The sequence below is a fragment of the Salmo salar genome, chromosome ssa12 (assembly GCF_905237065.1).
Source record: "Salmo salar chromosome ssa12, Ssal_v3.1, whole genome shotgun sequence".
Taxonomy (NCBI): domain Eukaryota; kingdom Metazoa; phylum Chordata; class Actinopteri; order Salmoniformes; family Salmonidae; genus Salmo; species Salmo salar.
The window spans coordinates 52,105,251-52,129,850 of record NC_059453.1 but is presented as its reverse complement, the minus strand read 5'-3'; the positions used below and the strand labels follow the sequence as shown (position 1 = coordinate 52,129,850).

At 44.6% G+C, this 24,600-nt stretch overlaps 1 protein-coding gene across 1 annotated transcript in view; it reads right to left on the bottom strand.

The window, feature by feature from the left end:
* LOC106565300 (ERC protein 2) overlaps window positions 1–21,453 on the bottom strand; it is an 84,351-nt gene extending 62,898 nt beyond the window's left edge. The window contains exons 1-2 of the mRNA XM_045692121.1: window positions 21,302–21,453; window positions 9,413–10,252 (exon numbers count right to left, since the gene is read on the bottom strand). Of these exons, the coding sequence (XP_045548077.1) occupies window positions 9,413–10,093 (681 nt within the window). The 5' untranslated portion in view covers window positions 10,094–10,252; window positions 21,302–21,453. The remainder of the gene's footprint in view (window positions 1–9,412; window positions 10,253–21,301) is intronic.
* Between the last annotated feature and the right edge of the window lie 3,147 nt (window positions 21,454–24,600).

Here is a 24,600-nt window from a genome sequence, read left to right as displayed (position 1 = left end):
CGACTAGAGCGTTGGACCAGACACCGGAGAACGTTACCATCCGGAACACACTGACAGCTCCACTCCACCTCGTTAAGCCAGGGAGCTCTGGGAACGCCGAGTGCCGCTCCAGGATTGATAATCCCAGACCGGGATTACTGGCTCTAGGAATATACTGTTCAGTCCAATTTTCTCATGTCTCAGCTATACTGACTGGATAGATGGACAAGGAGATGCTGTACAGCTAACACAAGCTGATCTGGCCTGCTTGGACTAATCTGTCTTATATCCAGTCTATATATCTAGCCTATTTATCTCGTATATCTCTCATTCCGCTCTCTCTCTCCCCCTCTCTCTCTCTCTCCCTATTTCCATTCTTCTCATATATCATCCTTAGTGAACTGTCAACTTTTTCCCCTCCCCTCCTCTCCACTCATCCCCTCCCCTCCTCTCCACTGATCCCCTCCTCTCCACTCATCCCCTCCCCTCCACTCCTCCATCCATCTTCCACTCCTCTGATCTACAGTAAAACCCTGTCTGTGATATGGGGCCAATATGTTACTCTAATAAGGCCTCTCCTCTAAAGCTCAGAGAGAAATTGGCCACATAATATTTCCCAAGCAAACAGTGGGCACAGCAACACATTTGTCACCAACCTGCTCCTACACACGCACACGCACACACACACACACACACACACACACACACACACACACACACACACACACACACACACACACACACACACACACACACACACACACAGATACACATTCTCACAGCCTGGGAGGAGGATACAGGCTGTTTGGATCTAAGGAGCTCTGAGGCTGTGCTAGGGGGCTGGCTGGCCATTAGAATGCAGAACTCCCAACAGGAGTGAGAGAACCAACAAGCTCTCACAGTTTCACTACAGAATTAGACGTTCATCCACGTTCCCCAAACACAACATTTTAAAGTTGCTCCAAATTTCGAAGTGTTTTTGTTGCTCCTGCTGCTCTATATCATTCCATTTCTCCAAACACCACATTTCTAAGTTAGGGGTGAAGTTTAGGCACTCATTCCAAATGGTTAAGGTAAGGGTTAAGGTTTTGGATAGGGTTTTGGATAGGTGTGTGTGTGTGTGTGTGTGTGTGTGTGTGTGTGTGTGTGTGTGTGTGTGTGTGTGTGTGTGTGTGTGTGTGTGTGTGTGCGTGTGCGTGTGCGTGTGTGGAGATGAGACAACTAACAGAAGATCAGAGATCAGAAAAATGGCTGTTTAGCAGGAACCAACAATCTCACATCTGTGGAAACCGCGTCTCTGTGGCATGTCTGAGCATAAACACAGCAGTGATATGGGGATGTGAGTCTATGCCTCCATTTTCGGGGATTGTGGTGATGATTGTTGACTGCTCCTGACTCAGTCGGATATCACACGCTAAGGCCGAGAGCAGCCTCCAGCCCAGCTATCACATCGCATACACACACATTCACACGCGCACACAAAAACACGCACACACCGTTATGAGTTGGGATGGCAGTGTTTGACAGCGTGCTCAACTCAACTGGATGACAGTCAACCAAGCCGCTGCTAAACAACGACCACAGTGGTCAGTGTTCAAAATGCCGTGGCCAAAGCAGCTACAATAGCAGTGCCTTCAGGTCAGCTAAGACCATCAGCCAACTGCATGTTTTAATGATAAGATACCGTTAGTAGAAAACTAGCAGCTCAAAGAAACAGATGTAGGCTAATTGTGAGTCGTTTAAGGGGGTTTGAATCTTGCGTCGGGTCGTTTGAGTCGGTTTGAACCTTGCGCTAAGTCGTTTGAGTGGCTTTTCTCCACTGAAACCGTCACGCAGGAGAGAACACACTCTTGCTATATTTTCAGTATATAAATAATGTCGGATATTTGCTTCGGCTAACAGTGGCTGTCGGCACCTGGGGCGATTGCAGTGGGCTGCTGCCAGAGTAGACAGACTGAGCTAGACGCAGACGGGTCAGAAATGAATACTTCATGATTAATAAAGTAATTTTCTCTTCAGTCAGAGGCTCAACAAGCCTATCATTATTTGGGGTGAGGAAACCTTCCCCTCTCCAGAACCATCGGATTGGTGCGTGTGTGAGCGCAGTTACATGCACACAATAACACAACTATTGTGGATAGTCAGATTAATATAATAGTTTGATGAAAACATGCACATGATTGGCAAGAACAATTTCCCTAATAATCCTGTTTACATGGACACATCTGAAATCCGGCTACCTGATGGTAGAAAAACCACATTGAAAATAAACGTTCTACCACAGCGAACATGATGTTTTGGGGTCAGGACATATAAAATGAGTCTGTGAAAACGACTGCTAAGACGCATACATTCAGTTGTTCCGAACACACTTCACGCGCGCTAAAGAGAGAGGCTCGCTCGGCTGGCGCTGGCACGCGCGCAGGTCAAATGCGCCGCCGGAACGCCGATGAGGGCGTGTACGTGTCCTAATAATTCAAAAGATTGCTCAGAAAACCAGGAGTTTAAATCGACGCGTGCTTACTTACAATTATGACCTTACACTGATTACGATAAGCAGAGTATGGTGTTTATATGTCTATTACACAATTTGCCTAATGCTATAATCTAATTTTAATATCCAATTATTAGTGTGCATGTAAACGTACTCTGTGTCTGTGTGTCTGTGTGTGTGCGTGTGTGTGGGCATGTTCCTGTGCATTCCTCCTATGCACATACGCGTGCACGTGTGTCTGAGTGGGTGTTTGCCTCACAACGCCCTAGCTACGCCCAAATGATGCCCCGACGACAACCCTGTGAATCGAGATACAAGTGAGCAATTACAGTAAGAGCTAGAGTGGCAAGACACAGCTGCTTTGTATTAGCCAAACGCACATGTATTCATGTAGGCTTGTTCTGCCTCTAGGGTGGGAGATATCATTCACAGCAATCAGAGCAAGACCTGACTGTCGTGAGGGCAAGGCAGAGAATCAAAATGGACTCCTGTCCCCCCCACACTGTATTTCTTCTCTCGTGTTACTCAGTCACACCGACCAAACCTGATATTACCACACGTGCTCCATTCTCTTCACATTCTCTATGGAAGGTGCAGCGGGACTTTCCCCTCTCACCATAGGGCCCTGGGGTCAAAAGTAGTGCACTCGGTAGGCAATAGGGTGCCATTTGGGACACAGACATGGTCCTCTTATACTTGGGTGGGTCAAATGAAAAGATCTTCAACTACCCCCTACCCCCTCTCCCCTCCAGTTCCCCTCTAGTGATCCCAGACTGAAGGTGGAGGGTGGTGATACCATCAGGCCAGGATGTTGGGTATCTCTCCCCCAGGCAGCGTGGCAGCGTGGCACAGCTCCAGAGAACCATGGAGCCACTGAGCCAGGGCACTGCAGACTCTCCTGGCTCCACTGAACAGCACAAAGAGACTTCCTTCAGTTTCAATCTCAACCTCAATGGGATACTATAGCACACACACACACACACACACACACATACACACACGCACGCACGCACGCGCGCACACACACACACACACACACACACAAGACAATCACACAACACTAGAGGTTAAACTAAATGGGTACAGAAACGCAAACTCATTTGGGCACAAGGCACACACAGAAACGCACAAGCACGCGCATTCACACACACACACACAAACACACAGGTTGGAGCCCCAGCCAGTGGGAGACATGCAGACAGCGTCCTGCTGTAACCTTGAGACTGTGTGGCTGTATCCTGTCTGTGAGTAATGATGAGGGAGGGACCTGTTGGCCGCTAGGAGAGAGCATCAAAGGAGCTCACAATGACACACACTGCGTCTAGGGTGACCACATGTCCTGGATTGTGCGGGCCCTTTGTCCCGCAACCAAACAATCATGTCCCGCATTTTATCAACAAATTCAAACACCATTCATTTACAAAAAAAGGTTGATATGTCCCGTATTTCAGTTAGACATTCCAACCTGTCTGTTTTTCAGTCATCTTGCACTTTTGACAAGATATGTATCATATGAATGTGGTACTGGGGAAGTTAAGCACTTCTCCAATCATTGTTGAGATCTGATATTCTGTGCAGGGCAAGATGAGACGTAGGCCAATGTCATATCGCAACCAATCACATTTGTAAAATCCTTTCGGGCTAAATTTCAGCTAAACTTGGAGAGGACAGTTAACTACTCACAAAAAGCGTGCTTCTGATGAAGAGATATACAAAAGTAAGTAAATAGCTGTATTAGACTGTAAGATATAAGGTGATTTCGTCAAACTTGTGAGGCTGTCCATGCTCATTGGTCATTCAACATGTTTGCTGCTACTTCATTCAATCCAGTTTTCAAAGTCTCCCTTCCGAACTGTTCTACCTTCCCTGAGACCAACCAGAAATGTTTCCTTGGCCAAAGATTCCCAGATTATCAGAAAACACATTGGGTCTCTCATTTCTGCATCACAAATTTGTCGTAAGGCAAAAGAATAGCCTATCGGAGCACTTCAATTAGCTTGTTCGGTGCAGAGAGAAGGAGATATTTGTGTGGTGGAGGGGGTGCTTCCCAAAAGATGTATGTAAGCTGTCCCGCAAAATCATCAATTCTTCCCACATTTGGGTATTTTAAACGTGGTCACCCAGGGTTGCGTCCCAAATGGCAACCTACTCCCTACATAGTGCACTACTTTTGACCAGAGGCCTATGGGCCATTTTTAAAGTAGTGCACTTCATAGGGAATAAGGTGCCGTTTAACTGACTGACTGACCACAGACAAGACCAGGTGGGCCTCACTAGTATGTGATAAGCTGGTGTTTGGAGGATATATTGGCACGGGCGTTGTTCTGGTATGGCAAATATACCCTCCAAACACCGGCTTCAAGGGCATTATCACTTTTATACAACGGGTTACCAACATATTCAAATAATGATTTACATATTTTCATTAAACCTGTTATTTTGATGAATTTATTTATACTATTTCATCCTTCCATAAAATATAGTCCCGACAGAAATCTAGGGTTGCTACCCAAGCCGGCTGGTCGTTCATTCTATCGGTTCAGTTGCCAGAGCCGTGACCCAGTCGTTAAGTCTTTTTGTTATAAATCAATGGACGTGACACAGACGTTTGTTCTAAATGTTCCGTTACCATGATGGCTGGCAACGTTCTTATCCCTTGCTTGCTAGCTAGCCATCTTCGGCTAACAGGGTCACGTCAAACAGTGCAGCCTGAATAACAGAAAAGTTGTTGCCTTTGCGTTTGTTTCAGCTGTTTTCAAGTGATTTTTTTCTGTACATCCACAAACAATGAGCTAATGATTCGCGATTTCGACTGGCATAGAACATTTGCTCTCTCGCCAGGACACTGTTCAAAGGAGCTAGCCAACTACACAGCTAACACAATCACTTCAAATTGAAGCTGGAATGACAGAAATCTAGCCGCATTTTGGGTTTTTCTATTGGCATTTCTTTGAAAATATACAATAAAATGATGCTGATTCATGCTGCCTGCCTGTCTGTCTCGTCCCAACTCCTTACACGTTCATTACTATGGGAAAGCTGGAGATCGAATTTCAATATTGAAACAATGTTACAAAGGTCGGAGAGACAGACAGCCAGGTTAATACAAATCTCTGATGTTGAAAACCAAACGCCAGACTAAAAGAAATGTGAGAAAATGTGTAGATGCTTTTTAAAGTGGAGATCAAGTTTATAAATTGCCTGGCTGGGCTGATGGGACAGTGGATTGCGCAGTCAGATGAAATAGTGAATAGGCATACATCACACACACAAACACACTATACATCACACACACACACTATACATCACACACACACGCTATACATCACACACACACGCACGCACACACACACACACACACACACACACACACACACACACACACACACACACACACACACACACACACACACACACAAACACACACTATACATCACACACACCAACACACTATACATCTCATACAAACACTATACATCACACACACACACACACTAAATATCACACTCACACACTATACATCACACACACACACACACACACACACTCACACACTATACATCACACACACACTATACATCACACACACACACACAAACACACACTATACATCACACACACACTATACATTACAAACACACTATATATCACACACACACACACACACACAAATATACATCACACATACACACACTATACATCACACACACTATACATCACACACACACACTATACATCACACACACACACACACATACTATACATCACACACACACACTACACGTCACACATTGTGGATGTTACTAATGTTTAACTATACAGCACACATTGTATGTAAGCCTAACTTCTACCATAATGGACCCCATTCATCTTATACTGTGCCTTATGTATGAGTTAAATCTATACAGCATACAAGTGTGCCTCCCTTGTCCACTTGCATTTTAATGCTATACTGACAAGGTCACCATGTCCATCCTCAAAGCACTGTATCAAGACAAGACATCCTATCCGGTATGGTAGATATTATGTAATTACCATCTAGCTTTGCCTGCCTAATTAGGTATACAGATCTATCTATTTCCATCTAATCAACCTTCATTTGATAATGTATGTCAGAGAAATCCCATATGGTGCCCTGCAGGACACAGAGAAAAGAAAGAGTGAGAGGGGAAGGGGAAGGGGCGATATAGAGTGGTAGAGCGAGAGAGAGAAAGAGAGGGAGACAGAGAGAGAAGGGGGCGAGAGAGAGAGAGGGGGAGAGAGCGACAGACACGGAGACAGAAGAGAATGGGAGGGAGATAGATAGGGGTAGACAGGAAGAGAAAATGAAAGACAGTGCGAGTGAGAGTACGATAAATAGATCGAGAGGGAGAAGGGCAGACAGGGAGAGACAGAGAGAGAGAGAGACTCTCAGACAGTGCTTTGTCCTTGACATTCCTCTCCAGGCCCTGAACCTCCTGCAGACTGCAGACTGGAGACGTGTGAGTGATTTAACTAGGCCGCTCACTCCACCCCCTTACAAGTAACAAACAGAGACGCAGGGGGAAAGGCACAGAAACAAAATGAAATTGCATGTGACTGTGGACACAGTCCGAACAGGATCGACCTGTGGCCCAGTGATGGCTTGTGGGAAAAGATACAGGGGGACAGGCTCATCGTAATGGCTTGGAATGGAATGTATTGAAAATAATGTGTTTGATACTGTTCCATTCATTCCATTACAATCAGCATGTCTTCCTATATCTTCGCCCACCAACCACCACTGAGGTGGCCATAGCCCTGAAATCACCTCTGGCCTTTCTGTCAGCCACTTGTTGTCAAATCACTTGTAATATTGTTGTTGTAATATTCACATATCACTTGGGGACACAATCTAAATAAGCCACCTAAAGGATCAACCGGGGTAAGCATTACGCTTTTACAAAGGGCGGCATTTGATGTGTTAATACAGTTAATACACTGTGCGGTGTGCCGCACTAAGACGGGAGAGTTGCGAAGTTGTACTGAATGATGATTTTTACCACAGTAAGACACAGTAGAATCTAGATCATTTGAAAAATTCCATGAATATTTCATGTATGCTTCTTACGGTATTCTTTTCAACCTCCCTCTCTTCCTCCATCCCTCATTCCCTCCCCATCTCCCTTTCATTCTGGGGACTATTAGAAATGAGGTATAGTACGAGTGGATGATGAAACATTTATGACCACCAACACCTCTTTCCAAAAAGGTTTCCAAATGTATTAAATAAACATGAGAGTGGGATAATTCTTCGACATCACGGAGTGGAGACAGTACCTTGGGAGGAAAATAGAATAGTTAGAGTGACAAGACAGGAGGGAGAACAGTGAGAGACTGTGACAGGAAGGGAGAGAGATAGAGAGAGAGGAGACATATGTCTGTGTGAGTTGTAAAAGGGAGATTGACTAGTAGCGGACATTAAAGGAAAACTCCACCCAAAAACAATCTTTTGGTATTTGTTTCAATAGTCCATTGTTGATATTGTCCCAAAATGTTTTGCGTGTCAATAATCAAGTTTTCAAGATACACTACATATACAAAAGTATATGGACATGGCTTCAAATTAGTGGATTTGGCTATTTCAGCCACACCCATTGCTGACAGGTGTATAAAATCGAGCACACAGCCATGCAATCTCCATAGACAAACATTGGCAGTAGAATGGCCTTACTGAAGAGCTCAGTGACTTTCCGTTATAGGATGCCACCTTTCCAACAAGTCAGTTCGTCAAATTTCTGCCCTGTAAGCGCCGTTGTTGTAGAAACATCTAGGAGCAACAACGGCTCAGCCGCTAAGTGTTAGGCCACACAAGCTCACAGAACGGCGCCAAATGGTGAAGCGCGTAAAAATCGTCTGCCTTTGGAATGTCAGCAGAAGAACTGTTAGTCGGGAGCTTCATGAAATGGGTTTCCATGGCCGAGTAGCTGCACACAAGCCTAAGATCATCATACGGAATACCAAGGGTCGGCTGGAGTGGTGTAAAGCTCGCCGCCATTGGACTCTGGAGCAGTGGAAACGCGTTCTCTGAAGTGATGAATCCCGCTTCACCATCTGGCAGTCCGACAGATGAATCTGGGTTTGGCGAATGCCAGGAGAACACTACATGCCCCAATGCATAGTGCCAACTGTAAAGTTTGGTGGAGGAGGAATAATGGTCTGGGGCTGTTTTCATGGTTCGGGCTAGGCCCCTTAGTTCCAGTGAATGTAAATTGTAATGCTACAGCATACAATGACATTCTAGACGATCCTGTGCTTCCAACTTTGTGGCAACAGTTTGAGGAAGGCCCTTTCCTGTTTCAGCATGACAATGCCCCCGTGCACAAAGCGAGGTCCACACAGAAATGGTTTGTCGAGATCAGTGTGGAACAACTTGACTGGTCTCCACGCCTTTGGGATGAATTGGAACGCTGACTGTGAGCCAGGCCTAATCACCAAACATTAGTGCCCGACCTCACTAGTGCGCTTGTGGCTGAGTGGAAGTCCCCACAGCAATATTCTAACATCTAGTGGAAAGCCTTCCCGGAAGAGTGGAGGCTGTTACAGCAGAAAAGGGGGGACCAACTCCATATTAATGCCCATGATTATGGAATGAGATGTTCGACAAGCAGGTGTCCACATACTTTTGGTCATGTAGTGTATATAACTTTCAAAATACAGAAATACAGCCAGTATGATGCTGCGTTTTGCATCATATGATGCAAAAAGCATCATACCGGCTGTATTTCTGTATTTTGAAAGTTATATATCTTCAAAACTTGATTGCTGACAACAATGGACAATCAACAATGGACTAATGAAACAAATACCAAAAGATTTTCCTTTAATCCAAGTACACACTATCAATGGTGCACTACGAAGTGTACACTATCAAGTAGCAGCATAGGGGAGACGAGGGGAGAAAACATGTTGTGTTCTAACCTGGTTCTCCTCGTGAGTCACCCTCATTTGCTCCTTGAGGACGGAGGTGCGCGCCGCCTCCTCCTTGCGTATCATCCTCTCCTTCTTCAGCTCGGGGCTCCAGAAGCTCTTGATGCTGTTGGTGGACGAGCCCAGCTTGCTGTCCTTCAGGTCCAGCTCTCTCCTCAGCAGATCGTTCTCCCGCTGCATGTCCCGGAGTGTGGCCTGCATCTCCAGGAGCTCCCCCCCACTGCCTCTCACAGCTTGCCGCAGCAGGGCCGACGGCACCCCCTGAGGGTGGTGGTGGTGGTGCTGCAGCATGGACAGGGAGCCCAGGTCACTGTAGGACAGCAGGTCAGCGTGGTGGCCCAGCCCCACCGAGGCGATGTTGGGGCTGCTGCCCATGGCCGTGACGCGGCCCCCATACATGGCCCGGTTGGAGGCGCGCCCCAGCGTCATGGTGCCCTTAGGGTAGGTGGCGGTTGAGCCCACTCCCTCGTGGTCGCTTAGGTACATGGGCCCGGACGTGGCGTAGGCAGCGTTCAGTGACTGGATGTTCTCCATGGAGAGCGTCTTGCCCCCTCCACCGCCCCCGCCCCCACTGTTGGCCCTCCGGTGGCCCAGCCTGGGGGACCTAGGCAGGCGCGGGGACCGTGCAGGGCTGCTCTCGATGTGGCCGACCGCTCTGGCGCTGCCGTACATGTCCTGGGTGTGGGAGGTGTGGCCTGGGCCGGCCGGACGCTTGCCACGGGGTCCTTACCAGGGGCACGCTGCGACGATCACAGTGCACCCTCACTCTGCAACACACATGGGCGGCTCACTGCATGCCTGTGTGGGTGAAGGACCTCGACATCGATAGATCTGGGGAAAGAGGAATTTGTCAAAGAGGAATTTGTAATAATGACAAGAAATATGCTGCATATTTTATCTGCCAAAAACATACACACAGCTCTCTCTCTCTCTCTCTCTCTCTCTCACACACACACACACACACACACACACACACACACACACACACACACACACACACACACACACACACACACACACACACACACACACACACACACACACACACACACACACACACACACACACTCCACCCACACACACACATCCCACACTCCTTCTACAGGGTTTGGTAGGTGTAGTGTCATAAGAAGCAGCTCCTCTCCTCCTGTTCACATTGAGAGCTGGGTGAATGAGTCACACTAGCCTGTGGCTCTGTGGGCTTCTTTTGCAGGGAGGGATTCCAATTCTAAGTGAACCCACTGGGAATCGCAGCATCGCCCTGGCTTCCCCCGGCCCAGGCACTCATCCCAGTCCTATTAGTGCTGACCCCATCAGGAAGCAGAGAACACCTACCTCACTGTGCATAGTATTTAGTACATCTAGTATAGCAACCACAATATCACATATACTCTATGCATAGAACCAAGTATCATGCCCATCTGGCATGCCAAAGCAAATGCTCAAAGTATTTGAAGAGATTTCAAATGCAGTACTATTAAATCCCAGGATTGCTCTCTACCAATACACTAATACAAACACTATATTCATATATTATACATGTCAATAAGCAGGAACCTCCGGAATGGGTATTGGTTCAAGAATACATCCCCCAGAGTTCAGCTGTGCATGCTTCCATTTCCTCTTCTGGAGCACTCAGCCACATGTAATCACTCCTATCACTCCAGACACCAGCGTCATATTCACTAGACCCCAAAAGGAAGCGAAGGGACTGAAACAGGGAGGGACTACCTTGATCATGTCCAATAAGAAACACTCATTTTCATTTTCCGTTTCAAAACGCTTTGCTACATTTTGCACTAATGAATATGACCTAAGGGGAGGCAGAAAGTATACTGTACATACAAATGGAACTTATGCTGTTGTATTGACTCCTTATCATCAAAGGGCAGAACAACTGCATTTTCATTGTCCATCTATAGACCTACATCATACAGGTGTGCCTTATATAGCATCCACCTCTTATGTTACAGCTAATATAGCTACATGTATGTGTATTGCAAATAAATTGTAATTCCCATCCAGGAAACAGTACAGAGCAGCGTGTGTATAATACTTATTGTGTAGGCTACTGCTAAGGATGGCCAGATTGTGTTGCCCAGTAGGAGTCAACTCCCTGTGGAGTCACTAAACACCAGAGACTTCAAAATGGCACTCACGTTTCTGGCCATCACATACATTGCCTTCGGAAAGTATTCAGAAGCCTTGACTATTTCCAAATTTTGTTACATTACAGCCTTATTCTAAAATGTATTAAATAAAATAAAATCCTCAGCAATCTACACACAATACCCCATAAGGACAAAGTGAGAAAAAAAAATGAAATTTTTGCAAATGTATAGAAAATAAAAACAGAAATACCTATTTTACATAGGTATTCAGACCCTTTGCTATGAGACTCGATAATTGAGCTCAGGTGCGTCCTGTTTCCATTGATCATCCTTGAGATGTTTCTACAACTTGATTGGAGTCCACCTGTGGTAAATTCAATTGATTGGACATGATTTGGAAAGGCACTGTCTATATAAGGTCCCACAGTTGACCGTGCATGTCAGAGCAAAAACCAAGCCATGAGGTCGAAGAAATCGTCCGTAGAGCTCCGAGACAGGATTGTGTCGAGGCACAGATCTGGGGAAGGGTACCAAAAAATGTCTGCAGCATTGAATGTCCCCAAGAACATAGTAGCCTCCATCATTCTTAAATGGAAGAAGTTTGGAACCACCAAGACTCTTCATAGAGCTGGCTGCCCAGCCAAATTGAGCAATCAGGGGAGAAGGGCCTTGGTCAGGAAGGTGACCAAGAACCCGATGGTCACTCTGACATAGCTCTAGAGTTCCTCTGTGGAGATGGGAGAAGCTTCCAGAAGGACAACCATCTCTGCAGCATTCCACCAATCAGGCCTTTATGGTAGATTGGCCAGTCGGAAGCCACTCCTCAGTAAAAGGCACATGACAGCCCACTTGGAGTTTGCCAAAAGGCACCTAAAGACGGAGAAACAAGATTTTCTGGTCAGATGAAACCAAGATTGAACTCTCTGGCCTGAATGTCAAGCGTCACATCTGGAGGAAACCTGGCACCATCCCTACGATGAAGCATGGTGTTGGCAGAAGGGTCAGGTTGAGGCTAAAATGAATGGAGCAAAGTACAAAGAGATCCTTGATGAAAACCTGCTCCAGAGTGCTCGGGACCTCAGACTGGGGAGAAGGTTCACCTTCCAACAGGACAATGACCCTAAGCACACAGCCAAGATAACGCAGGAGTGGCTTCAGGACAAGTCTCTGAATGTCCTTTAGTGGCCCAGCAAGAGCCTGGACTTCAACCCGATTGAACATCTCTGGAGAGACCTGAAAATAGCTGTGCAGCAACGCTCCCCATCCAACCAAACAGAGCTTTAGAGGATCTGCAGAAAAGAATGGGAGAAACTCCCCAAATACAGGTCTGCCAAACTTGTAGCGCCATACCCAAGACTCGATGCTGTAATCGCTGCCAAAGGTGCTTCAAATTACTGAATTAAAGGGTCTGAATACTTATGTGAATGTGATATTTCCGTTTTTTATTTGTAATACATTTGCAAAAATGTATAAAAAAGTTTTTTGCTTAGTCATTATGGAGTATTGTGTGTAGATTCATGAGGAAAAAAACAATTTAATACATTTTAGAATGAGGCTGTAACGTAACAAAATGTGGAAAAAGTCAAGGGGTCTGAATACTTTCTTTCGGGTTTTTTTTTAACCTGGCCCTGGTTAAAAGTAGTGCACTACATAGGGAATAGCTGCCCTTTGGGATAAAACCCCAGTGTTATCAGAGGAGGACTCAAGAGGGTACAGGATGGTACTGGATGGTACAGGATAGTACGGGGATAGTACAGGAGGGTTCTGTTGAAAGAAACCTAAAGATGAACGGCTGTTTTTAAACGGATAGTGGTGGTGCAGTGTGTCTAGGGGAAAACTGGGCTGTATTCTTCCTTCCTTCCGGGCCACCCTTGGATCGCCTTCTCAGAAGACACGGTTTCCATAGAGACTGCGGTGTCTGGGCTCATAGAGATAAAGCACCTGGTTTTGGCAGTCCTCTTACATAACTCTAACTTAAGTTTCAAAAGGGGAGAAAAAAAATGTATTCCTGTGAATTCCGGTGCGGGTGGATAGAGGAAGTTAAAAGGAAAAGTGATGAGTGACTGACAACAGATGGTCTGCTCATCGGTGCCATACACTCTTGTCTCCATGCCAGGACCAGGGTGAGGGTGAGGGTGGGGACAAGATGGCCACTAGCTTTTTTGGAGCCATTATCCGCATGCCCTACAGCCAGACCTGACTTTGCCTATAGCACTGTGCCACCTTTCCCTTTCAGAATCAACTATGTGACATGGCTGAATGGCTGTCTATGAACTCACACAATACCTGACAATATCTTTACAGGAACAATCTGCCACCATTCAGAGTCAGATAGCTTTGTGATATGGACAACACGCCGGTCTATTAAGGGTATTTGAGGTAAGGAAAGCATTTTGTAGCCTGGTGTTTGGCAATTACAATGACCATGGGAGTTGGCAAGATGGCATAAACAGATCTGGGACCAGGCTAAGCATTTTGGGGACAAGAAAGAAATGCTGAAGAAATACCTGCGAGAAAACACTTCAACAGAAGCAATTACAATGATACAATGACAGGCGAGAGCAGACAGGGAGTTCAGTAATAACTATAATTTCAGTTTGCTGCAACAAGAAACTTTAAAATGGGACAGGAGTGTTACAGCCTACATTAGCTGAAAGAAGTGGAGCGGGTGTAACATTAGCCAAACAAGTTGCTTTTTCAGTAGCCAGTCCCTCTGAGAGACTGTAGCTAATTAGACTCAAACGAATTATACAACACACATACTGTATCAGGAAGTTCTGCAATTATTATCTTCAATTGGTTGGCAATGGCTGCAGTGCTTGTGAAGTCCGGAGTGAAAATGTTGGAAAAGCAAGAACTGCATGTGGCCGGCTGAGTTTAGACACCGGATCTCCTGGGCCCAACAGGATTTTTCAATCCCGCTGAGCTAAAGCCAACACTCTTAGAAGTGAAGGAGCCTGGAAGAACCTTTCGTGAATCGGTAAATTGCCACTCAGGGGGGAACCTTTTCCGGTCACAAGGAACCCCTGTGACTTGATGCATATATTTTCGCTAAAATGTCACAGACTGACGTTTATATGCTGATACTGGGCTGCCTTTGTAAAGGTTCAAAGAGGAACCTTTTTGTGATGGGAAAAGTTAAATGTTTTACCTTTTTAATAAAATATTGCAGCAGCAGCCTATCAGAAGATTAGAGGCACGGCTTTCAGATAGTTATTTTTGGCTACTGGTAAGAGTAAATGTCATTTCTGTTTATCATATAAAGTTGAAATTTCGTACAATACAAATGTCTATTTTCCTTGAATGTTTATGCATATTACATAATCTAATATTAACATTGCTGACTACATATCATATAGAGCATTGACAGTCATCCAAACGCAATAACTTCTATATATAGTAATAAAGTGTTAACAAATCCAACATTGGGATTTGCATAGGCTCTTGAAGAACTCATACATGTCTAAAAGCCTCATTGAAGCTACAAAAATATCAGTGTTCAACCTTAACATGAGATGACAATACAACAGAAAAGATGAACAGGAATGATGGTTACTCTCACCGGTGGCCAAACGTAATTATGTGAATGCCACGCCCTTACTAAGCAACACCCCATTCTTCTCATCTGACCCGCTGAGTCATATCTAATGCTGTTTATAGCCAAGTGGGAAGGTGGCAATTTCCAGTTGTGAAGTAGTAAATACAAGTTGGATGCATTCACGTGCTTTGAACTTGATGATATACAACGATTTGCTAATGGAAAACAAGCTGTGTCAACCATAAACTAAAAGTACAGCTATCATGCTTGCAAACAAATTATAATGTTAAAAAAACTGTATTAATAGATTGCTTGCCGAATATGCTGTTTTCTAGGTAATTTCCTTAGTAGGTGATGTCAAAGGTCAGTTTCCCACTAGTGATTACCAGTTGGAGGGGCGTTCAAGTGGATGTTTTCCAGTCGTTTGTGGTAAATACCACCTTCCCACATGGTTATGAATGCAGGGTTAATAATCCAGCATCAATAACCCAGCATCAACCACCCAACCTGGCTATTTTTAAAGAAAACAACACAACTAAGTGAAACAATGCCTGCAACCCAGATAGGTCATCCAAACAACCAAGCATTTTTAAGTGTGTAGGCTAGGTTGAAGATATTGTAGCTAACTGGTGACCTAAGCCAACACCTAATAATTATCATCATAAACAAACAACATTACCATCACAATAAACTTTTCGGAATTAAAACAGGAGGCTACAATCATATAATACAATTGGCTTGACAGCCAATGTTGTATTATTCAACATTGCTATTAAAATAGTACTCAAATAGGAATGGGTTATTGTTTACAAGTTGCTAGCTATCCCATAAAGCCATCGCCAAAAGCCACATATTTCCATTTTCTTCTGAGTCTGGCAGCGCAACAAATCCAATGACGAAATAATATTATACACTTCTCAAAAAAATAAAGGGAACACTTAAACAACACAATGTAACTCCAAGTCAATCACACTTCTGTGAAATCAAACTGTCCACTTAGGAAGCAACACTGATTGACAATACATTTCACATGCTGTTGTGCAAATGGAATAGACAACAGTTGGAAATGATAGGCAATTAGCAAGACACCCCCAATAAAGGAGTGATTCTGCAGGTGGGGACCACAGACCACTTCTCAGTTCCTATGCTTCCTGGCTGATGTTTTGGTCACTTTTGAATGCTGGCGGTGCTTTCACTCTAGTGGTAGCATGAGACGGAGTCTACAACCCACACAAGTGGCTCAGGTAGTGCAGCTCATCCAGGATGGCACATCAATGTGAGCTGTGGCAAGAAGGTTTGCTGTGTCTGTCAGCGTAGTGTCCAGAGCATGGAGGCGCTACCAGGAGACAGGCCAGTACATCAGGAGACGTGGAGGCCGTAGGAGGGCAACAACCCAGCAGCAGGACCGCTACCTCCACCTTTGTACAAGGAGGAGCAGGAGGAGCACTGCCAGAGCCCTGCAAAATGACCTCCAGCAGGCCACAAATGTGCATGTGTCTGCTCAAATGGTCAGAAACAGACTCCATGAGGGTGGTATGAGGCCCCGATGTCCACAGGTGGGGGTTGTGCTTACAGCCCAACACCGTGCAGGACATTTGGCATTTGCCAGAGAACACCAAGATTGGCAAATTCGACACTGGCGCCCTGTGCTCTTCACAGATGAAAGCAGGTTCACACTGAGCACGTGACAGATGTGACAGAGTCTGGAGACGCCGTGGAGAACGTTCTGCTGCCTGCAACATCCTCCAGCATGACCGGTTTGGCGGTGGGTCAGTCATGGTGTGGGGTGGCATTTCTTTGGGGGGCCGCACAGCCCTCCATGTGCTCGCCAGAGGTAGCCTGACTGCCATTAGGTACCGAGATGAGATCCTCAGACCCCTTGTGAGACCATATGCTGGTGCGGTTGGCCCTGGGTTCCTCCTAATGCAAGACAATGCTAGACCTCATGTGGCTGGAGTGTGTCAGCAGTTCCTGCAAGAGGAAGGCATTGATGCTATGGACTGGCCCGCCCGTTCCCCAGACCTGAATCCAATTGAGCACATCTGGGACATCATGTCTCGCTCCATCCACCAACGCCACGTTGCACCACAGACTGTCCAGGAGTTGGCGGATGCTTTAGTCCAGGTCTGGGAAGAGATCCCTCAGGAGACCATCCGCCACCTCATCAGGAGCATGCCCAGGCATTGTAGGGAGGTCATACAGGCACGTGGAGGTCACACACACTACTGAGCCTCATTTTGACTTGTTTTAAGGACATTATATCAAAGTTGGATCAGCCTGTAGTGTGGTTTTTCACTTTAATTTTGAGTGTGACTCCAAATCCAGACCTCCATGGGTTGATAAATTGGATTTCCATTGATTATTTTTGTGTGATTTTGTTGTCAGCACATTCAACTATGTAAAGAAAAAAGTATTTAATAAGATTATCTCTTTCATTCAGATCTAGGATGTGTTGTTTAAGTGTTCCCTTTATTTTTTTGAGCAGTATATATGGATTTATAGTCAGTGCTTTGCATGTGCCAGTAAAAATGTTCCTCCAGGAAACATTGACAACATGAAAGGTTCCTCCAAGAACCCCTCGACTAACCAATAGTGCAAAAATCAACCCATTGACTGCAATGGTTCCTTGAGAATCTCCAGGGTTCCTCGAGTCACCCCAAATTCTAAGAGTCTAGGCTTTCTGTCTGTGAAGCCACACCAACACAGTGATGGACTGGGACCATAAATTGGCCCTGGCATTTCTAACACACTGGCCCATTTTTTTTCCCCTCGAGGCCCCCATTATTAGCAAGATAATTATCATTTTGCGAAACAACAAAAAAGTTAGACCCGCCCACCTGGCAAAAAAATGGACCAGCCCATCTGGCATTTTCAAGAAATGCTGGATGGCTGGTCTGCCCCTTGGTGCATACATCCTCTCTCATGTATTGCTGTCCAGGGCTGTGGTGCTGAATTGCCCTGACAAGGTACAAATCTGTCGTTCTGCCCCTGAACAAGGCAGTTAATCCACTGTTCCTAGGCCGTCATTGAAAATAATAATTTGTTTTTATTAACTGACTTGCCTAGTTAAATAAAGGTAAAATAAAATAAATAAATAGTGCTGAATCCACCAATTGTGGTGCTGTCCATGGTGCTGAAGTAAGACTCAATCAACACATTGCATAGTAGCCTACCGTAGTAACCGCCATCCCCGCGCTTATATACATTTTGTGGATGAAGGGCGGGTCGGTTGAATAAAGACATAACACCCTGGGTTTATAAGCGCGGATATTGACTCTGCCGCACGAGCATGCTTTTGCGGCACAGTCGATAGCACGCTGGACTTCGGGCTAGAAGGTCGAGGGTTCGAGACCTGCTCCCTGCCTGTTTCATAACAATACCTTAAAAGATCCAGAAATGTATCATTCTTGTGTAATTTATATCTATAGGCTACATTGAGGTTTTTATTGTAGGCTATCTGGCGTTAGGGCGCGAGCCTAAACTTCAGGGCCTAACGGTACTCCGTCAAACAACCTACAGGCCAATCGTCAATTTTTTTTTGGAATGGGCAGAAAAAGTTGATCCATGGAGGCAAAAAGGACAATGTTGGAGTTAAATTCAATAAGAGAAAAGCTGCGAAATTGAGAGTTGAAAATAAAAGAGAAGGGAGGGCCAGAAAAGTAATGTTTGGGAAAGAGTTGGTGAAGTGGTAAAAGAGGATTATATGTTATGTGTGATGATTGTGAAGCGCTATACAAATTCGACAGTCACAGGATGGGGGCCTCAAATAGGCCTATGGCACGTTAAGAGAACTGTAGCCTACTGTTCAGATGGTTTAAATGGAAACTGAAATCTGGACACTGACTCTAGGTCTATACCCTCTCACATAGCCTTAGCATTAACTCTTGCAAAAATAAGCATTTCTTGCAGTAATATGATACTCGGGATCAAGATTCTTTCAGCATCTTGAGAGAATGCGACTGCGCAGTTAGATACCGTCTGATAGTATTTCAACCACATAAAATATGAATAGCCACGGGAAGTATGGGTGCTGAGGGTGCTGCACCATCCACTGAAAAATCTGTTTGTTTTTTTAATTCATAAAAAAATAAAAAATAACAAAAGTAGTGCACTGGGCCTTTAATAGTGCTCTATGAGCGGACCGATATAGATGTCTTCAGCGGGGACAAAAACTTTTTCCCACCACCCCACAAAATCCATATTTCAATAGTCTCGATAATCCTTCTTTAACCTGTCTCCTCCCCTTCATCTACAATGCTTGAAGTGGATTTAACAAGTGACATCAATAAGGGATCATAGCTTTCCCCTGCATTCACCTGGTCAGTCTATGTCATGGAAAGAGCAGCTGTTCCTAATGTTTTGTAGGCCTATATGATCAGTGTATAGTCGGGCGGTGCAGATGGGTTACTTGCAATTGCGGGCAGCTGTTGGTGAAAAAAAACAGCTGATCCGCGCACCACTAGCCTACTGGTATTTGTATCTTTACAACTTTTTTTGGCTTCAATCAACCTGCCCAATGAGGATAATATTGTTAGACTAGTAAATGCACGTGGGAGGCCTAAATATGGGGCAGATAAGCGCAAGCAGCTGTGACTGGGAGGGGCAACATAACTATTAGATAGGCCTAGCGGCATGGACATTCTCGCGCAGATAGGCCTTACAGGTGCTCTGAAAGCATGACTTTCGCCCTTTCTGTGCCGATTAATAGTGCTTTAGGTTCTGGTGCTGGCTGCATTTCCATAAGTCCATGTCATTTCCCTTTAATCACCCACATGCAACCTTTAAGTCCATCCCTTAGAAACCCTTTATTAGGCCTACAGTGTCCTTTATCTTTGCCATCTTGATTGGAATCGAAATCCACATAAGATCATAGCAGTGTCTCTCTAAATGTCATTTTAAATCAATAATTATACACGTCAATTATACACATCAATGTGGCATCATCGCTGCAGTCACAAATGGTCAATCTTTCATACATCAATACAGTGTCATGGGCTAGAGTGCGAAAACAAACTTGAGCACGCACACCTGAACATAATTTCGAATTCACTCCACATCGGCACAACTCTTGCGGCAAAAGGTCAGCTGCATTGGCAAGTGTGCAGAACGGTCATGAAAGAAATCCTATCTGAGCGGAGGCAGGGACATGTTTGGAGATCAATCGTTCCAATGAGACAGTGCAGCAGGTTGTCGCTTGACCATAATAACGCGGGGCGAAATGATGCATATGGTCCACTTACTAAGTAGAAAAGACTGAATGACCATCTTCCAGCCCTGCTGCTGACAAGACACCCCACAATTAAAATCCCTCCCCTTGCCTTTCATGATTGGTTGAGAGGATCAGATAGTACAAACACGCGTTTCCTAGTGGCTGTCGCCTCTGTCAGTTAGCCAAAATGAAACGTCAATTTCTGAAGGGGGTTTCGTTCGTTTGAGGGGGACACATGTAGCTGAGAGGGTTCTTCGGGTTCTTCTCAATCGATTATTGAAATTATTGGAACATAACACGCTAATGTTTAGTAGCCGAATAGCCTCAGTTATTTATAAATATGATCATGGTGTCGATATTGCTTAATATTTCTTATTCATAATGACAGCATCTCCCAAAATGTTCCTCTTGAATTCCCCTAATAAGGAAATATATGACATAATGTAAGCCTGAGGCATTACAGACGTTTCTTATGTCGAATTGTTAGTGCCCTTGATGTCTCGTGTTTCATGGGAATACATCATTCTTCTCCAATGCAATGTGAGAATCTATGACAGCTAGCCACTATAGATAACATCACATACATTCCAGAGGATTAGGCGCTTTTAGGATGAAATACGACTCTAAAGCCCTATAAATCTTTTATATTGAAAATTAAATAGAGATATGTAATTCGTTTCACCTTTCCTTGATACCAATTCTACTCTAAATGAACTCAAAAACCAATTCGATTTTCAACCGAATCGAATGACTGAAATATACAAGATACAAACACATATTGACTTCTACAGATTAGTCTACAGTATGTTTTCCCCATGCATTCATCTACTATGCAATCCAACGAATGAATTGGGAGTGATATTTTACGCACAGATGCATTCCCTCAATCCGTCTAATCGAAAGAGAACGGCCAACCCCATAATATCGAAAACACTTCACTATTTCTGCATGAGGTGATTCGGTGCCGTTCTCTATCATACGTATTTGCGTTGATCTTGAATTAATCAAAAATATAAATGTACCTTTTTCTACCATTAGTTCCTCTCCATCACCATCCAGAGACAGCAGCGTCTTCCAGCCTCCATTCACACCGGTCTCAGCATCCTGCACTGTCATTGGGTAGCGGACACGCGATCTCTCCCCCTACACGCTAGGGAGCTGCACAGTCTGATTGTTAAAGGGACAGCCAAGAGGGTCTCGAGCAGAATGGATGGAATCAATCCTAGAAACGTGACTTTGAGTGTGGAATCACAACATCGAAATCTCATAATTCAACTCACAAACTCAGACTTCCATCCTTATCGTCCTCGCTCCTTGTGGTCACAGTCCTCACGTTTGTATGGATGGTGTAGGTTTCAGGAGTTTCAGCATTGAAAATAAATCCAGCCTAAATTCAGGTTTAATTGGTTGAGGTATTAGGTATCTGAGAGGTGGAAAATGTGACAAAATCTGCCCCCCCCCCAACACCCCTCATGATTACATTTACATTTCATTTTAGTCATTTAGCAGAAGCTCTCATTTATAGCGACTTACAGTTAGTGCATAAAGGTAGCTATAGGTAAGACAATCACATATCACAGTCTTAGTAAGTCATCCTCTAGTCTAATTTCACAGCCACTGTGCCATCATCTACCATTAAGCACCATCATTAACTGTGTTCAACCAGAGATTGCAATTCATCAAGGCGTGCCATCCCCTATAACTCTTATCATTTGTGTGCTTAATTATATGACCTTTTCTAAATGTCGCAGAATAATCTGTGGTGATTGGCTGAAGGATCTCAGGCCCATTTTATCCTAAGCTCCTGCATTGTGAGTGTTCTGATTGGCTTGGCTACCTTTTGCATTCTAAATGGAACCCTATTCCCAATACATATACATATACAGTTGAAGTCAGAAGAATACGAACACTTAGGTTGGAGTCAGTAAAACTCGTTTTTCAACCACTCCACAAATTTCATGTTAACAAACTATATTTTTGGCAAGTCGGTTAGGACATCTACTTTGTACATGACACAAGTAATTTTTCCAACAATTGTTTACAGACATGTTATTTCACTTATAATTCACTGTATCACAATTCTAGTGGGTCAGAAGTTTACATACACTAAGTTGACTGTGCCTTTAAACAGCTTGTAAAATTCCAAATAATGATGTCATGGCTTTAGAAGCTTCTGATAGGCTAATTTACATCATTTGAGTCAATTGGAGGTGTACCTGTGGATGTATTTCAAGGCCTACCTTCAAACTCAGTGCCTCTTTGCTTGACATCATGGTAAAATCAAAAGAAATCAGCCAAGACCTCAGAAAAAAAAGTCTGGTTCATCCTCGGGAGCAATTTCTAAACGCAAGAAGGTACCACGTTCATCTGTACGAACAATAGTACGCAAATATAAACACCATGGGACCACGCAGCCGTCATACCGCTTAGGAAGGAGACGCATTCTGTTTCTTAGAGATGAACGTACTTTGGTGCGAAAGTGCGACTCAATCCCAGAACAACAGCAAAGGACCTTGTGAAGATGCTGGAGGAAACAGGTACAAAAGTATCTATATCCACAGTAAAACGAGTCCTATATCGACATAACCTGAAAGGCTGCTCAGCAAGAAAGAAGCCACTGCTCCAAAACCGCCATAAGAAAGCCAGACTAAGGTTTGCAACTGCACATAGGGAAAAATATCTTACTGGTAACTCTGTGTTGTTATATGTGTCGAACTTCTTTGCTTTATCTTGGCCAGGTCGCAGTTGTAAATGAGAACTTGTTCTCAACTTGCCTGGAGGAAAAAGGGGGAGGCTTGCAAGCCGAAGAACACCATCTCAACCATGAAGAACGGGGTGGCAGCATCATGTTGTGGGGGTGCTTTGCTGCAGGAGGGACTGGTGCACTTCACAAAATAGATGGCATCATGAGGAAGGACAATTATGTGGATATATTGAAGCAACATTTCAAGACATCAGTCAGGAAGTTAAAGCTTGGTCGCAAATGGGTCTTCCAAATGGACAATGACCCCAAGCATACTTCCAAAGTTGTAGCAAAATGGCTTAAGGATAACAAAGTCAAGGTATTGGAGAGGCCATCACAAAGCCCTGACCTCCCATAGTAAATTTGGGTAGAACTGAAAAAGTGTGTGTGAGCAACGAGGCCTACAAACCTGACTCAGTTACACCAGCTCTGTCAGGAGGAATGGGCCAAAATTCACCCAACTTATTGTGGGAAGCTTGTGGAAGGCTACCGGAAACGTTTGACCCAAGTTAAACAATTTAAAGGCAATGCTACCAAATACTAATTAAGTGTATGTAAACGTCTGACCCAGTGGGAATGTGATGAAAGAAATGAAAGCTGAAATAAATCATTCTCTCTACTATTATTCTGACATTTCACATTCTTAAAATAAAGTGGTGATCCTAACTGACCTAAGACAGAATTTCTACTAGGATTAAATGTCAGGAATTGTAAAAAAAACTGAGTTTAAATGTATTTGGCTAAGGTGTATGTAAACTTCCGACTTCAACTGTATATAGTTCACTACTATTGACCAGGGCCCTTAGGGTCCAAACCCACGTGCTCCAGTGGGGCTCTGTGTGGAGGTTTTGGGCGAATCCTCACGGTGGGAAAATGCCTCTGGAGATATGAGTCTTTTGCTCAGTGAATGGAATAAGCCATGTCCCTTCGGGAAACTGTTCAGTTGTGCTGGGAATGGATGGAGGTGGGGCGAAGACAGATGTTTGGCCACCCACTTTAGCAGGGAGAGCAGAGAGAGAGAAAATGGAACAGGAGAAGAGAGAGATGCGGTGAAGGACAGGAATGTTCTCAAAGCAACCCCTGCTTGGAGGAGATGAAACATCTTGTTGGGATAGGAGGATTATCTTTTTACGACGCCAAGGAATCACAATCAACACACAATAGAATCGGGTTGTTTGTTTATGAGGCATGGGTGGTCGTTAACGTGCGTGCAAGGTGTAATAGGATGATTAAATAGATTCTTCCTCATGGGTTGGGTTGGAGGTTGTTCCTGTCTGTGGTTGTCCTTGTCCTTTAAGCCAGTGAATCAGCCAGTACCTCTCTCTCCCAGCCCTGCCTTGGCATCGTTAATCACATGATGGCTTCTCCCATCGTCATGGTGATGTCAGCCCAGGTTCCTTCTTTCCTGTGTACATCCAGGACTGACTGAGAAACGACGCTGCCTTCGCCACGGCAACCCAGCACACGTTAAATCAATCTGAGTGCATTACACTTACATCACACATAATGACATCACTATAACTGAACCTTCCTGGCTCTCCGGACAATGTGAGATATGTTGATGTTGAAAACAAAATA